This window comes from Polypterus senegalus, chromosome 7 (assembly GCF_016835505.1).
Source record: "Polypterus senegalus isolate Bchr_013 chromosome 7, ASM1683550v1, whole genome shotgun sequence".
Classification (NCBI taxonomy): domain Eukaryota; kingdom Metazoa; phylum Chordata; class Cladistia; order Polypteriformes; family Polypteridae; genus Polypterus; species Polypterus senegalus.
Genome location: NC_053160.1, coordinates 15,170,860 through 15,188,725, shown reverse-complemented (window position 1 = coordinate 15,188,725; position 17,866 = coordinate 15,170,860). Strand labels below are relative to the sequence as shown.

Genomic DNA, 17,866 nt, shown 5'->3' with positions numbered 1-17,866 from the left:
TGCCTTACCGGCATTTAAAGAAAATTAGTTTTGTGTCCTCTGCAGTGTTAAGAGAGAAAGGCTTTGGTTTGGGATAAAAGGAAAAAAGGTGTAAAGAAAGGAAAGTTGCCTTTTTCTTTTATATAGTATAGAGAGATGTGTTCGCTGACGTTATGATCGCCTTGTGTAGACTGGTGAGACGCCCCGCCATTAATCGGCTGTGATGGCACTGTCAGTCCTCCACTCGTGTGCGTGTTTTCATAATCCGAGGTGAGGACCTCATAATCGATACGTGCAAAAGAAAGTGTGAATCGCCTTAATATTATTTTGCCGTGGTGTAGAAAAGGGGTCCCGTGTTTGCACTTGTCTGGGCTATAGCGCAGGGGAGGATGAAAAAATTAAAAGTGCTCACTTTGACTTAAAGCAGAAGCGCAGTCAGCGTCTCAAAGGCCGGCACAGCTATGCGCGCGCTGGCTGCTCGACTTTGCTGGGCAGGAGACCACAGTTTTGCAGACACGTTCATGATATCAAAAGTCTCAGCTCTTTGGAGGTCATTCATATATTATATATATAGCAAAATCCCGCTCTGCAGCGGAGAAGTAGTGTGTTAAAGAAGTAATGAAAAGAAAAGGAAACATTTTAATAATAACGTAACATGATTGACATTGTCATGAGTGTTGCTGTCATATATATGCCTGCCTAAATAAGTCACCCTCGCTTTGCTCTTACTTTATTTACCGCTCATTTAATCATGGCTATTGGCGGAAAAATTATAAAATGGAAGGAGGATGGCTTTACCAAAACAATTATTGATGGCGAATCGATTATTCATAAAGCTTGAATTGGTGATGTTTTTCTGTGTTAACCTCATATTTTTCAGACTTCTTCTCAAACTAAGGTGGTGCGAGGATAAAATGAATCGGGATGCGCTGATCAATGTAATCGTGTACAGTACCAGGAAATCATGCATTGACAAAAGCTCCCTTTGCTTGTAATGCAAAGTGTGATTAAATGCATTATTTTTAACGTTATGGAGCACATGCATCAAGCTTCTCAGCTGTGCTTGTGCTAAGAAAAGGAAAGATTTTAAAAATAACGTAACACGATTGTCAATGTGACCTTTTGTAAGTAGTGTCTGGAGGATTCAGTGTGGAGAAACTCTATAGAGACAGCGTGTGTATTAACTTGTGGATTTTTCTGTGAGTATTTGGTGGCAGTCTGACAAAGTTGCTTCGAAAGACGGCATTAGCCGCGAGCTCAGCTCAGACCGAAATTAGATGAATGGGAGGGAGATGATGACGTGACTCCCCACCCGCCTTTAACTGTCAATCCCCACAAACACAGTCTCGGAATTTGCATAAGCACACCCCTTCACCTACAATTTTAACTTAGTTATAAAGTGATCAAAACTCTCGCTTATATCCTCGCCCTCTCATTAAACTTGTATCCCGCATTACCTGTGGGCATGTGAAACGCCAGCGTCAGCCTGTCTATGAACTTAATTTAAAGTTTAGGTTTACACCTTGCTTTCTTTCCGAGGCAGCAACACTCATGAATATGGTAGTATATGTCACTCGCCGCTTCTTATTGTTTTTCGCCTTCTCAATTATATAATGCATGTTTTCTTAAGCGCTTTTGCAGGTCTTCCTGGTTTTCTACGCACTGCGTTGACAATCAGTTCACGTGATTACGCGTGATGATGTCACACGAAACTCCGCCCTTCCAGCTCAACTCCATTACAGTTAATGGAGAAAAATACCTTCCAGTTATGACCATTAGGCGTAGAATTTCGAAATGAAACCTGCCCAACTTTTGTAAGTAAGCTGTAAGGAATGAGCCTGCCAAATTTCAGCCTTCTACCTACACGGGAAGTTGGAGAATTAGTGATGAGTGAGTGAGTGAGTGAGTGAGGGCTTTGCCTTTTATTAGTATAGATATATATATATATATATATTTATATATACACTAGTAAATACCGCGACTTCAGAGCAGCAAGTACTGCCTTAAAATTTTTATTAAGAAGAAAATGAAACCTTTTTAAACTGAGGGAAAATATACCAATAATTATTTGTTAAGTATCTCTTTGTGTACCACATTGTGAGTTCGGCCCTCCAGTTGTAATATGACCAAGCTGTGCGCTGAGCTTACTCTTGAGCATGTAACATACAGTTGGAACAGTAATGTTGTTTTAAATCTCACAGCTTGGATTGCTGCTGTCGGTTTGAGTTTCATGGTTTGTTTCAATTATGACAGTATTTGTAGGACTTGTGTTGAAGAGACATTCGGCATCTGTCAAGCGTTGTAAGTATACAACCGGTTTCATCGATAACTTCACATCCAGCTTTTAAGAGTTTAAACATTCATAAACATCAAAGTGTCCACTACTGAAATCGTCACCTGTGAATCTAAGATGTTTAAGAGGCATTGGCGGTTGCCAAAAGGTGTAAAATATTTGGCCATTTCGGTACACTTGAAAGCGACAACCGAACAATTCAGCAGCAGCCATCAACTCACATGCAGATCCATAGGTGAAGGGCTTAAGCATTTCACTCTTCTAGTGCTCCTGTGTAGTATAATTATCTCCTGTACCGTCATCAGTCCACAACTTGAACCTGTCCCAGTCATTCAATACATAAGACACAATGTTCCTCCGGATATCAAGAGTGAGCCTAATATGGCCGTGCAATATGTAACAAAGAGAATGGAAAAGGTAGGTGCCATCTCCGGGCATGGAAACAACTTGGTGAGTGACAGTTCTTTGATCGATGGTGATCACCTCGATAGACATGTTAATGGGGGTACGGTTGGAATGATAAAAGAAATGGTACCTGAACAATGTAAAGTAAGTCTAAAATACCTACACGATAACTATAATCGTAGTAAATGAACAATAAAACAGCGGAGAAGCCGTGGATTAAATTAAAAGGTTGTAGTTGTCAGCAGGGAGACATGAATCCCGTGGCGTAGCAAGGAAGGGAATGTAGAGACTGGAGCGACGGACGGCCTTATATAGGCAGGCAGCCAACAACGTGGGAGGTGTTGGGATGGGGGACCCAATGCTGCCTCACACGGTGACCGAGCTGCAGGCTATGGACATATATATGTATGTAAGTAGGATTCAGTTAGCGTTGGGAACCCGCATACCAAACTAATTGAAGATGGGCCCATAAGTAACAAAGACTGTTGAAAAGTTCAATATGGCGGCCGACCGTGGCATCATACCACCAAAATAAGTACCAAATCTCAGCCTTCTACCTACACGGGAAGTTGGAGAATTAGTAACGTTGGAAAGTTCAATATGGCGGCCGACAGTGGTGTCATACCACCGAAATAAGTACGTAGATTGGTTTTGGTTAGCGCAGTGAAGCCACCTACCAAATTTCGTGAAGATGGGGCCATAAATAAGAAAGTTCAACATGGCGGACGTTGTCGACCGCTATGACCGTTACGTAGAATTTGAAATGAAACCTGCTTAACTTTTGTAAGTAAGCTGTAAGGAATACGCCTGCTAAATTTCAGCCTTCTACCTACACGGGAAGTTGGAGAATTAGTGATGAGTCAGTGAGGGCTTTGCCTTTTATTAGTATAGACTAGCAAAATACCCGCGCTTCGCAGCGGAGAAGTAGTGTGTTAAAGAACCAATGAAAAAGAAAAGGAAACATTTTGAAAATAACGTAACATGATTGTCAATGTAATTGTTTTGTCACTGTTGTGAGTGATGAGTGTTGCTGTCATATATATATATATATATATATATATATATATATATATATATATATATATATATATATATATATACATACATACATACACACATACATACACACACATATATATACACAAATACATATATATATATACATACACACATATATAAACATATATATACATATACATACATATCTACATATATACACACACAGCTATTTCAGATCAGTGCAATACGCTGCTTGTTAAAACGGATAACTCCGCTCTTACGTGCAAGTCTGCGTGGATATTATGAACTATCAGATTTGTTCAAGTTCTATTTAAATTTTAAATAGAAGGAATTTTTATTTAGTCGACAGAAATATCTTTGGTAGGAATGGTAAAACAGACAGGAATATTATTCCTGAATAAATCAACTCAAACCTTAAACAACTTATAATATTTTGCTCTCCATAAAAATATATCCTGTCTAAATTATACAAGTTAGAAATAAAGTAAACATTAAAAGAACAAACATTCAAATTTCTTTACTCTTATGTAATTTTATATAAAAATAAACTTAGATTTTAAATATCCCAAAAGATTTTGCTCTCCATAAAAATATATCCTGTCAAAATTATACAAATTCAAATATGAACATGCTGCATAACAAAACCTGGAAATATAAATAAAATGTGTTCCTTTCAGCAATAACAAATCAAATCATTCAGTTGTCTTTGCTCATATGTCATTTTAGAGCTGGACGCCTGGCATCTTTTTTGGCCACAGGTTCGTTTCTGTTTGGTGTGAGGTTCTGTGTTGTGGAGATTCTCAGGATGGATTGCAGGTGCTCATCAGTGAGGCGACTCCTGTGTGCTGTTTTGTTAGTCTTTATCACTGAGAAGAGCTTCTCACACAGATATGTGCTACCAAACATGCACAAGGTTCGAGCCGCATGTAGACGGACTTTTTGTTCTTCAAAGTCACCAAAGCGCCGTGCAAACTCAGTGCGCTCAGTTTATCAGCAAAGTGCGATTTGGGAACACCGTAGTGACGACTTGGTTTAACATTACTTGGCAACAGGGAAAGTGGGGCAAGCACTGGTGCATTTGTGTCTCCCATAAAAGCAGCTTCACTTGAAATCACTTTGTGATTGTGCACGGTTAAAATCGTCCGCTGAAGTGTCAGATTCTTATTTAATTATTCTGCTTTCTGTATCTTCTGCATTGCATTCAGGTTACCCTGATGTTTTGTCTCGTAGTGCCGTCTTAGATTAAATTCTGTAATTACAGCCACATTAGCTCCACAAATGAGACACACGGGTTCAGTAAACATATACTCAGCCTCCCATCGGTTTTTAAAGGCTCTATTTTCAGAATCAACTTTTCTCTTCAGCATCGTGTGAGCTAGCTTCGCAATAACTTGTTCGGCAAGGCTGAAGCGCTGCATTATGGGATCTGTAGTTTATTGTGTTACCAGCGCTTCATATACCCGGCTTTAATAACAATAATACAGTATATAAAATGATCTCGGGCGGATATAATTACACGCCGGGCGGATGTGGCCCGCCCTTGAGTTTGACACATATGGACTAAATAGAACTTGAAAAGATATATTTTTTCAAATGTGATCGCAATTCAGATAGAGTTGACGCGCACTACAGCCTGCATGCCTCAATTAGTCATCCTCCCTCGCCTTACTTTTTACCGTTCATCTAATGAATACACTGAGTATGGCTTTACCAAAACAATCATTGATGGCAAATAAAGTATCCATTATTCGAGTATGTAGATCGGGTTATATATATATACATATATATATACCCGCGTATCGCAGCGGAGAAGTAGTGTGTTAAAAAGCTAGAAAAGAAAAGGGAACATTTTAAAAATAACGTAACATGACTGTCAATATACAGTATTTGTTTTGTGAGTGTTACTGAGTGTTGCTGTCATCAAGGATTTGATTATCATTATTTCTTTCAATCAGGTTCGTATTTGTAGGATGTGTTGTGTTCAAGTTACATTCCGTGTTTGTCAATCGCTGTAAAGATGACAGGTTTCATTCATCGATTCGTTTCTTACTGCATCAATAAACAGCTCGCTTCTTCTTTATCTGAGACCTGACACACTGCATGCACGGTTTTTTACACTGTCTCCTTTAGCGGACATTGACTTTTTCCAACGTGTGCTTTGTTTCCGCAGTAGTTGGATTTATGAATATGCTTGTATGTATGAGACGCTTCATATTTTTTGCTGCCTTTTCAATTGTGTAATTCGGTTTTGTTCAGCTCTTTGGAACTGTTGCTTTTATCTGTGCACTGCGCGCCAGTTCACGTGAGCCGCTCGGTGTACATGCATCGAAGGTTCCCAGCTGTGCTGGTGCCATCTCCTGCTATGTCCATGGCTGTATTTAATGTTACCTTAGTCCTGGCACTTAAAACTTTCTCTCGTAGTTTCGCTGAGTTTGTGTCAAACACCACCCTGACCATCTCATCTTCCTCTCCATAAGCACAGTCCTTCACCCGTGAATATTTACCCGTGGCAGTTTGCTATTGGATTGCCGCTGATGGACGGCCTTATATGGGCAGGCACTAAATTACAAACGCCAGTGGCAGCCTGTCTATGAACTTAATTTAAAGTGTAGGTTTACATCGTGCTTTGTTTCCGAAGTAGCAGAACTCATGAATATGGTTGTATATGTCACTCGCTCGCTTCTTATTGTTTCGCTGCCTTCTCAATTATATAATGCATGTTTTCTTGAGCGCTTTTTTGAGGTCTTCCTGGTTTTCTATGTACTGCGTGATTACGGGAGGCGTGATGATGTCACACGAAACTCCGCCCACGGCGTTGAAGCTCATCTCCATTACAGTAAATGGAGAAAACTGCTTCCAGTTATGACCATTACGCGTAGAATTTCGATATAAAACCTGCCCAACTTTTGTAAGGAAGCTGTAAGGAATGAACCTGCCAAATTTCAGCCTTCCACCCACACGGGAAGTTGGAGAATTAGTGATGAGTGAGTGAGTTAGTGAGGGCTTTGCCTTTTATTAGTATAGATTAGATGTATGCCTTAGAAATGTTTTATTTTAATTTTAGCTATAATGCATTCATTGTGATTATATACTTGCAAATTTAAATGTGAAATAAAAATGTAAAAATGTAATTTTGATGTCTTGGTTCATTTATTTGACGCCCCCCCAGTTTGAGAACCGCTGGTTTATGATAACATTTTGTCATTTGCTACTAAAATATGAAAAACATTTATGTTTTAACAATGTGTTTACACAGATTATTGTAGAAACGGAACACACATGAAATTCATGTGTTCCAAATAATGATCTATTATTTCCACTCTAAAACTCCAGCACTTCACTCCCATATAATCAAGGCATGAGCTGGGAGAACTTTGTGCACATTCTGTTGTGGTGGTGGGATGGAATAGCAGGCTGCTAGTCTTTATCGGCATATTTGCAGGACAAAAGACGCTGGCGGAGAGGTGCGAACGGATTTAAGGTGGATCGGGTCTACAAGTTTTTTTGTAGGCTCTGGTAATTTTAGTGTTAATGGTGTCATTTTGGCACCATTTTGGGGTTCATTTCTGGGTGGTTTGTTGCAAGAACATTCATTACATGCTCACCTGTTTGATGTCTCAGTGCAGATGCTTAATGAGATGGTGGCAATCAGGTTTTTGGAAAAAAGTTACAATTGATAGGTATTTAGGGAAGGGATCTTTAGGCAGTTAGAAATTTTACACAGATTTTTCATTTGCCTGCATGGTTTTGACCTTTTGCTTAAATATTAACCATTCTCTTGACTTACCAATCTGACAGGCTTCACTGCAGGGTCCATTTTCACTTTTAATCCTTTGGGATGAAGCGAACATTAGACAAAGGATTTTGTGCATCTTGTCAATGATAAAACTGCAATGAGTGTCTTACATAAAGCACTCCATGGAGCACTTAAAGGTACAGTGGACTTGTTGATTCCATTCCTGCTCCCTGCAGATGATGAGCTTTTTACTGTCATTTTTTTTTCTGATTTAGTTGGAAAACTTGTGCCTGGTGTTCCTTTTTTAGAGCTGATATTAAAGGTTTTTTAAGGTCAGGCATTTACAAAACATGTTATAGCAGATGACAAAGAAATAGCAACTGATAAAGTATGCAAGTACATATGCCAGCTGTGTCTGCTTTAAATATGAGGGCTTGGCTTTGGTCTTAGCAGGAAAGTCTAAACAGTTTTTAACATTTGCTCTCTCTGTCTGTGCGTCCCTCCTGTGTAAAATATTCAGTCAGGCTTGGGTATTCTCCAGTGAGACAGCAATATAATAAGTGAAAGTACATCCTGTCAAAATATAAATTAGATAGGCTGTTGACCAAGGGTAGCATACAACACTTCAAAAAGCCTTTGATACTTATTGTTCCACACAGAAGATTAATCCAGAGTCTCTTGGGACACAGCTGCTTGCTCTTTTATGTTGTGCAGCTATTTCAGCTCTATCTCTTTATGTAGTGCAGTGACCAGAACTGTCCATTGAGCTCTGTTTAGTACATTGAACACAGTGTACCTTGATTAATGTTATTTTAGGTTTAATGTTAATTTCCTTTGTGAATTTCCTGAATTTGACATTGCGTCAGAATCAACAGCTTAGTTCTTTTTGTCGTTTGGTATTTCAAGGTTACCTGACTCATTGTTTTCTGTTTGTAATGTATTTTTTTTTCTTATTTGATCAGAAGGGCACATACAGTCATATAAAAAACTAAGTACACCCCCCAAAGATGCTTTTTTCTTTTGTGGACATAACAAGATTTGATCTTCATTTAAACAGTATCTTTATATTAAGATGATGAAATTGGGGGGGGGAGAATAACAATGAAAATTCTAATTTGTGAAAAATTCAATGAAAAATGACCAGATATTCAATTCCATCTTTGGTAAATAGTAAGTCTGCCTTTTGGTTCTAATAGCCCACTCAGTTTGGTGTTTCCTGTAACTGCTTAGCAGTCTTGGACATCAATTGGGTGAATGTTTTTCCCTCTCCTCCATGCAGAATTCTTTCAGCTGTGTGATGTTTGGGGAGGGGGTCTTGCATGCACAGCCCATTTCAGTTCCCCTCACAGCCTCTCAGTTTACTGAATGCAGTCATTTTTCTAATTTAAAGGGCGTACTCACACTGGCAATTTGTTCTATGCCTGAGCAAGTTTGTCTGTATGTAACCCTGCAAGGTCTAGTTCGTTTGACTAGTGTGATGACTCCGTTCTGTGCCCTAGCCCTTTTGGAAGCGCTGGGCCTGAGCACGGTTCAGTAGCATTCAGGAACAGTGTGATTGCTAAACGTGCCTAAGCATGGAAAGCGGACATAATGTCAATGATGTGACAAGTCAAATAGTGCAATTCTCAGTTCATTCAATAACTTTTGAGTTAAAAACAGGTTTTTATTCTCACCTTACACATGAACATGAATTGTACTTGGCACGAAAAGCTGCAAATTCCTCCCATAACATCATTTGTCACTATAAAAATCACCTAGGACATGCAGGGCAATTAGCAGCAAAATGCTGCCCTGCACACCGGATAAACCTGTAAGAGGGCATAGCATTATCCTGCCCTACACGACTCCAAAACAAAACCCAAAATTAAGAAAATCATTTTAACATGCATGCTGTCACTCCGTGTTCAGATCCTGTTTTGGCTTTACATGAAGTCACGTGATCATAACGAAAGCGGGCCTGGGCCCAGAATGTTAAGCTCAGTGTGAGTGCAGGCCAGCGAGGGAGTAAGGAGGGGGGACAATCACGCTTGGTGATGGTACGGAACAAACGGGCCTAGAGTGAGTACAGCCAAACTTATGAGTTAGGTTTAAATCTTCATATGCATTGGTTTTGTTGTTTTTAGTTTTCTCTTTCTCTTTCCTAACATCTTCATATTTAATACATACAGTACAGGCTGCTGTCGTTGGACGGGCCACACTCTGTGTCCCCTGAAAGATGCTGCATTCACTTCATAACAGGTGTTTCAGGGATTGGTGTTTGTGATGTCACCTTCTAGCTTTATGCCATTTTAAGTTTTTCAAGTTAGAGTTTTATTAGAGAATCAAAGTTGTTGTTGGCTTATGTCTCACTTTGTGCAATCAGCATTCAGTAATATGCAAGAAGTGATGCTGTTTACTTTGTGAAAACATAAAGCAGAGAAAACACAGTGGATGTTTTTTATACATTATATATAATATGTGTGTGTGTGCATATATGTATATGTATACTGTGTATATATATATATATATATATATATATATATATATATATATATATATATATATATATATATATATATATATATATATATATATATATATGGAAGAGAAGGTCTGTGATACGGTTTGCATATTTGCAGCTGGAGATCCACAAAAGGAGGAAAATGAATCACGTATCATAAAGTAGTTTTTATTCCTGAGCTTTCAACCCCTGCCAGGGGTCTTCATCAGAGGATAATGTTTAGAGTTATAAGAATCCAAGGCAATATATAGCAAAAATTATGGGGGGGCTGGCAGGGAGGTGGCTAAGTCAGTGTGATCAGGAAGGGGGGGTTATTGGGTGTAAAGTTTTGTTTATTACGAACATTTTGTTCTTAAGTTTGCATATGCTGGATTTATGTCCAAGTGTCGGTTGATGGTGTTCTCATTTGATAGCCAAGATTCAGCCAGCTCTCTGGCACTTTTAGTACTGGCTTTAAATTTTACTTGTACATTGTCCCAGTTAAATGTATGTCCTGTTGATTTAGTATGCGTATAGATCAGTGATCATGAGTCTTTTCTTCTGATGACGTTGCGATGTTCCTGTATATGTGTTGCGATTCTTTTTGATGTTTGTGTGATCGCAACAGAATGACAACAGCATCATTATCACACCAGCTGACAAAGGAGGCACAACTGTCATATTAGACAAGGAACAATACACCACACCTATGGAAGAAATGCTTCACAAAGTACTATCAGTGCTGCACATTGTAGACTTTCATTGAAGGGGATTTGCAGACATTTCAGTTACACCATGTAGAAAATGGCAACACTTTTTTATACAGTGGGTATGGAAAGTATTCAGACCCCCTTCAATTTTTCACTCTTTATTATATTCCAGCCATTTGCTAAAATCATTTAAATTATTTTTCCCTCATTAATGTACACACAGCACCCCATATTGACAGACAAAAAAAAAATTTTTGAAATTGTTGCAGATTTATTAAAAAAGAAAAACTGAAATATCACATGGTCCTAAGTATTCAGACCCTTTTCTCAGTATTTAGTAGAAGCACCCTTTTGAGCTAATACAGCCATGAGTCTTCTTGGGAAAGATGCAGCAAGTTTTTCACACCTGGATTTGGGGATCCTCTGCCATTCCTCCTTGCAGATCCTCTCCAGTTCAGTCAGGTTGGATGGTAAAAGTTGGTGGACAGCCATTTTTAGGTCTCTCCAGAGATGCTCAATTGGGTTTAAGTCAGGGCTCTGGCTGGGCCATTCAAGAACAGTCACAGAGTTGTTGTGAAGCCACTCCTTCGTTATTTTAGCTGTGTGCTTAGGGTCATTGTCTTGTTGGAAGGTAAACCTTCGGCCCAGTCTGAGGTCCTTAGCACTCTGGAGAAGGTTTTTGTCCAGGATATCCCTGTACTTGGCCGCATTCATCTTTCCCTTGATTGCAACCAGTCGTCCTGTCTCTGCCGCTGAAAAATACCCCCACAGCATGATGCTGCCACCGCCATGCTTCACTGTGGGGACTGTATTGGACAAGTGATGAACAGTGCCTGGTTGTCTCCACACATACCGCTTAGAATTGAGGCCAAAAAGTTCTATCTTGGTCTCATCAGACCAGAGAATCTTATTTCTCACCATCTCAGAGTCTTTCAGGTGACTTTTAGCAAACTCCATGCGGGCTGTCATGTGTCTTGCACTGAGGAGAGGCTTCCGACAGGCCACTCTGCCATAAAGCCCTGACTGGTGGAGGGCTGCAGTGATGGTTGACTTTCTACAACTTTCTCCTATCTCCTGACTGCATCTCTGGAGCTCAGCCAAAGTAATCTTTGGGTTCTTCTTTACCACTCTCACCAAGGCACTTCTTCCCCGTTAGCTCAGCTTGGCTGGACAGCAAGCTCTAGGAAGGATTTTGGTCGTCCCAAACGTCTTCCATGTAAGGTTTATGGAGGCCACTGTGCTCTTGGGAACCTTAAGTGCAGCAGAAATTTTTGTGTAACCTTGGCCAGATCTGTGCCTTGCCACGATTCTGGCTCTGAGCTCTTCAGGCAGTTCCTTTGACCTCATGATTCTCATTTGCTCTGACATGCATTGTGAGCTGTAAGGTCTTATATAGACAGACAGGTGTGTCAGTATAATCAAACACAGCTGGACTCAAATGAAGGTGATCTCAAGGATGATCAGAAGAAATGGAAAGCACCTGAGTTAAATATATGAGTGTCACAGCAAAGGGTCTGAATACTTAGGACCATGTGATATTTCCGTTTTTCTTTTTAATAAATCTGCAACAATTTCAAAAATTCTTTTTTTGTCTGTCAATATGGGGTGCTGTGTGTACATTAATGAGGAAAAAAATAATTTAAATGATTTTAGCAAATGGCTGCAATATAACAAAGAGTGAAAAATTGAAGGGGGTCTGAATACTTTCCGTACCCACTGTATGTGGTCCCTGATCAAACAAATGAGATGAATATAACAAATACAACAATATGCAGAATAATGAAAGGAAAAGAACACGGCATAAAATTGACAGGTTAACGTAATTTGAATCATTCACAGTAAAACGTAATTATTTCCAAGGTTAAACCTGCAAAATGCATTATTCTAATGTATAAATCCCCAGGGGTTCCCCTTAAATGTTATAATGTGTTGAACTATTTTGAGGCTTGTTTGTCTAACCGTAATGAAATGAAATTGCTGAAGGAGGTTAGGAGTTATCAGGGCAAACTGGAGGAGTGCAAGTCCTGTCATTTGGGTAAATGAAAGTCAGAAGAGACCTGAAAGAAAAATCCAAATACGTGAAAGGAATAACGATGTTAGATGTTAATTATTAAATACTAGGGGGCGGTGAGTAAATGTTTTAAGTGTTGCATGCTAGAACAGCACATTGAATATGAATAACTCGGTGGACAAATGAAAAGCCGCACCATAAATTTCTTTCGTGTCCTGGCGTCATAACATTTTTGGATAAGCTGCCAAAGAAGAAATAGTCAAGTTTATTTTTTAACATAAATTTCTCAAACCCACTTTAACCAGATCAGTGGTTTCTTGGTTTCTTTTTGCATTTGACTGTGTTGCAGCCTTATGATAAAAATCACTTAAGTTCATTTTTTTCCTCATCAATCAGCACTCAATACTCCAAAATGAGAATTCTCAAAATTTTTTTGCAACTTTAAGAGTAGAAAACTGAAATCTGAAAGTAATTAGACCCTTTATTTAATACTTAATTGAAGTACCTTTGGCAGCAGTTCCAGCCCAGAGTCAGTCGCCTTGGTCTGACGTGACAAGCGTCACACACCGGGATTGGGGATTTTCTGTCATGCTTCTCTGCAGATCCTGTCAAGCTCTGTCATGTTTGATGGAGACCATTGGTGGACAGCTATTTTAAGGTCTCGCCAGTGATGTTTGATTGGGTTTCAAGTGTAAGCTTTGGCTGGAAAACTTAAGGATATTAACAGAGTTGCCCCTTGGCCACTCCTGAGTTGTCTTTGCTTTGTCCTTTGGGTCATTGTCCTGACAGAAGATGAACAGTCTCATGCCTAGCATGCCTAGGTTTTCACTGAAGATATCACAGCAGTCCCCCAACCCTGACTAGTCTCTCATTCCCTACCACGAAAGCCTAACCCCACAGCATGGTGCTGACATTACCATTGTCCTGTTAGAAAGTGAACCTTCAGCCCAGTTTGAGGTTCAGAGCACTCAGAAGTAGCTTGTCATGAAAGATATTTGTGTATTTTGCTCCTTTTGGCTTTTCCACAGCCCTGTCTGTTCTCCTAGCCACCAATCCCACTGTATGATGCTACCATCGCCATGTTTCACTGTTGGAATGTTATCGCACAGGTGATGAGCAGTGCCTGGTTTCTTCCAGAGGTGATGCTATTCTTGGTTTTATCAGACCAGAGAATCTTGTTTCTCACAGTCTGGAGTGTCCTTTAGGTAGGTGCCTTTTTGAAAACTCCAAGCAGGTTTTGGTGCATCTTTTATTGATCAGAGGCTTCTGTCTGGCCATGCTGTCATATAGCCCGGACTGGTGGAGTATTTCAGCATGTGTAAGAGTGGCTGGATGAATAGGGTTGTGTTTTAAGCTTCATAATCAACAGTCTTACTGACATTTTAAGCAAATGGAAATTGAATAATTAAAGTGTAAAATTATAAAAGGAGTTAGTACAGTGGATGCTTGTTGTTGCTTCAAAATAAATTTAACTTGCCAGCAACACATTTCTTTCATTACCTTCAAATTAGAATCTTTGCTAAATAGAACCTGCCCAATTTTCCTCACCTCTCCCCTACCTCTATGCCAGAAAAAATATTGGTCCGTCTTGAGGACTCGGACAGTATTTCCGTAATATGTAAAACCATATTACAGTACTTCCCTTTCAAAGATTCAAGAGTTTAGTGGCAAAAGGACTCACTCAACATCTAAAAAAAGGAGTGGAAGGTAACAATGCACAAAATTCACTCGAACTCCATATGTGCAAAGCATAGAATTATTCAACTCAGAATTATATATTGAGCGCATCTCTCTTGTTTAAAATTGTCCAAAATGTTTCCAGGGCAAGATCCAACCTATGAACGTTGCAATCAAGCTCCGGCCTCCCAGAGTCACCTGTTTTGGACCTGCACCAAATTAACATCGTTCTAGAACAAAATCTTTAAATGCTTATCAGACAGCCTTGGTGTCAGTCCCTCCTAATCCACTAACTGTTGTGTTTGGGGTACTTCCAGATGGGTTCAAAGTGGAGAAGGACAAACTGTAATTGCCTTTATTACACTATTGGCATGTAGACTTATCTTGCTTAATGTCAGTGTCATATTTATTTATATAGCACATTTAAAACAACATACTGTAGGAATGCTGTAACCAAAGTGCTTTACGATAATAGAATAAAACAAAAGCATACAATTAACATGAATAACATAAATAGAAATAAAATAAACGAACATAAATAAAATAATAAATAGAAGTAATCACAATGAGGAAACCATCAGTATTACTGAAGGTCACGGATTGCAAGTGAACAGAAATGAGTTTTTAATCTTGTTTTGAACAGTTCAATTGTAGACAACTCCTTTTATGTGATGAGGTAAAGAGTGCCACAGGCGAGGAGCAGCAGCTGTAAAAGTCCTGTCTGTCCCCTTTTGTTGTACACTTGGTACAAGGGACAACAAGAGACAACTGACCAGAAGATCTTAGCACTGTAGATGGCTGGTGAAAAACACACAATTCCGATAAATAGGCAGGAGCGAGCCCATGTAAAGATTTAAAAACTAGCAACAAGATTTTAAAATCAATTCGAAAACTGACAGGCAGCCAGTGTAAAGAAGCTAATATTGGAGAAACAGAATCAGACTTTCTTGCCTCAACCAGAAAGCGAGCGGCAGCATTCTGGACCAACTGTAACCTGCATATCAGGGATTTGCTAATCCCAGAATACAGCGAGTTGTAGTAATCAAGGCAAGAAAAGATAAAAGCATGAGTAGCTTTCTCAAGATCTCTAGAAGATAAAAAAAGGCTTGATCTTACCTAATAGAGGAAGCTGGAAAAAGCAACTCTTGACTACAGAATTAACTTGTTTCTCAAAAGAGAGGTTACTATCATAAGATAACACCAACATTGCGGACTTGAGGTTTGCAAAAGACAGAGAAAGAGCCGAGAAGTCCAAGACCAATCTGGGCTTTAGCTGATGAACCCACTATAAGCACCTCCATTTTATTTTGATTCAGATCAAGAAAATTATTAGCCATCCAGGATCTTAGTTCAGAACGACAGTTGTGCAGTTCATTTATTGCAGAGTTGCAGACGGGAATATAAACCTGTGTATCATCAGCATAGCAGTGAAAAGAAATGTTAAATTTCCTAAAAATAGCTCCAATAGGGTGAAGGTATATAGAGAACAAAATAGGACCCAAAATGGATCTCTGAGGAACACCACATTTAAGAGGAGCAGTAGACGAGAAAGAGGAATTTAAAGTCACTGAAGAGTGTCTACCAGTTAAATATGACCTGAACCAGTTTAGAGCAGCCCCTTTAAGACCAACAAGATGTTCAAGCTGCAACAGTCAATATGGTCAATAGTGTCAAAGGCAGCGGACAGGTCAAGGAGGACAAGGACTGCAGCACCACCTGAGTCAGTAATAATAGAGATGTCATTGAATACTTTTAGGGGGGCCATCTCAACACCATGATAACGCCTAAAGCCAGACTGGAAGAATCCTAACTCACCTCAGTCAGTGGGCAACTGATGTTATATACTAAAGGGTGGCGCACGAAAAACTGAACCTTCTCTGACTGGCAGGGTCGAGCTATTATACAGGCGGTTGCCGTCGCAACATGGATGGAGCGACATGTCACACTTCTCGCAAGTCACTTTCTCGAATTCACAAAGTCTTCATAGAGGAATGAACTGTCAGCAAAGGTTTTTGGCCACCAAGATCACCGGACCTATCCACTTGCAACTTTTACCTGTGGGGCAATCTGAAGGGAAAAGTGTATGTCAATAATCCAGAGACATTAGAGGAACTGAATTACAATATTTGGAGTGAAATTGGAAAAATTGAAGCAGCTGAGCTGCGTCGCGTCTATGACAATATGGTGCAGCGTGCAGAAAAGTTAATTGACGCACAAGGAAATAATTTCCAGCACCTCCTCTAACCAGTAAGTACAGATTTTTGTATTGCATATCCTTTGTTTCGTGTACGGGCTAAGAAACGTACGTCGACTTTGGAGGTGGTTCGGTTTTTCGTGTGCCACCCTATATTTGAAACTGGGAAAAAATCAAAGTTGCACTTGGAGGATCTCTACAAAACTTTTTCAAAACCTGGCACGATCTAATCAATAACATTTTAGAGTAAGCATTTAAATTGATGAGGCAGATTCTCTCCCCTCTTTTACTCCATTTATCTTTATTCATTTATTAATTTACCTATGCACTTATTTTTACTAGCTTAAAAGTTTTACTCTGCTGGGCTAGCTCTCTTTCTCAAAGGGGTTGGGGTTGATTTGTTTTGAACCTATTTTTGTAAAACTTGATGTATTTGTATGTTATTTAAAATTAATAAAATCCAAAAATCTGCAGCAAAAGCACCAGGACACAGCTGTAAACACAAGAGCAGACTTTGCACAAATGTTAGAATGTTTTTCTTAATGCAAAGAACCATAGACCCATAGGATAAATTACCAAGTATTGTGGTAGAGAGCAGATCTTCAGGGGCCTTCAGAACTCCCCTTGAAATTGTTTTGGACAATCTACTTGAAAACAATGGGCAAGCTTGTTGGGCTGAATGGCCTGTTCAAGTCACCACTTTTCTGATATTCTAATGTTCTAATTAAATCAAACGTATCAGTATGTACTTGTTCATATTTTCCCAGTTGTCTGATCATTTAGGTATTGGTGTGATGTCCCTGCTTCTCACATTTTGTTCCTTTTATATTCACAGAAATCTCCACTCCTGCTTCATTACAGACCTAAAATGGACTTGCTGTAGGACAGAGTGGTTGTTCTTTTGGCCCCAGGACTGTGCAACATTTATACTTATGCAGAGACTATCATTGAGCACATGGTGCACCTCTCAAAAAAAAAAAAAGGTCACATGATGATGCAAACCAGCAACTCATGCACAGGAACTGCCAGTACTCTTAACTAGAGGGGAAGAAAAGACAAGCAACTATATTTTGTCCTCTTTGTTCTATAGATATGTGAAAATTCAAGAGAAGCAAAGCATATATTTATACTTTTGTACAGAAGAGAGAATGGAAATGGCGCCAAGACACTAATGGTACTGAGTTTACAGGAGAAGAACACTTAACAGTTTTGTATTTTTGGACATCTCATCTTCATTTCCAGCCAGGCATTATTATTATTATTTTAAAAAAAAAAAAAAAACCAAACCAGTTTTGGCACAGATGAATAACAGGAAAAAAAGAGACGTTTTATGTATTCATCCTTTATTGCAGGTTTCACTTT

The 17,866-nt window shown here is 39.3% G+C and overlaps 1 protein-coding gene across 1 annotated transcript in view; it reads left to right on the top strand.

The window, feature by feature from the left end:
* The window catches only part of LOC120532337 (polycomb group RING finger protein 3), a 308,428-nt gene extending 290,942 nt beyond the window's left edge, over positions 1-17,486 (top strand). Inside the window, exon 10 of the mRNA XM_039758240.1 lies at positions 17,340-17,486. Within this exon, the coding sequence (XP_039614174.1) occupies positions 17,340-17,387 (48 nt within the window). The 3' untranslated portion in view covers positions 17,388-17,486. The remainder of the gene's footprint in view (positions 1-17,339) is intronic.
* Positions 17,487-17,866: the final 380 nt, after the last annotated feature.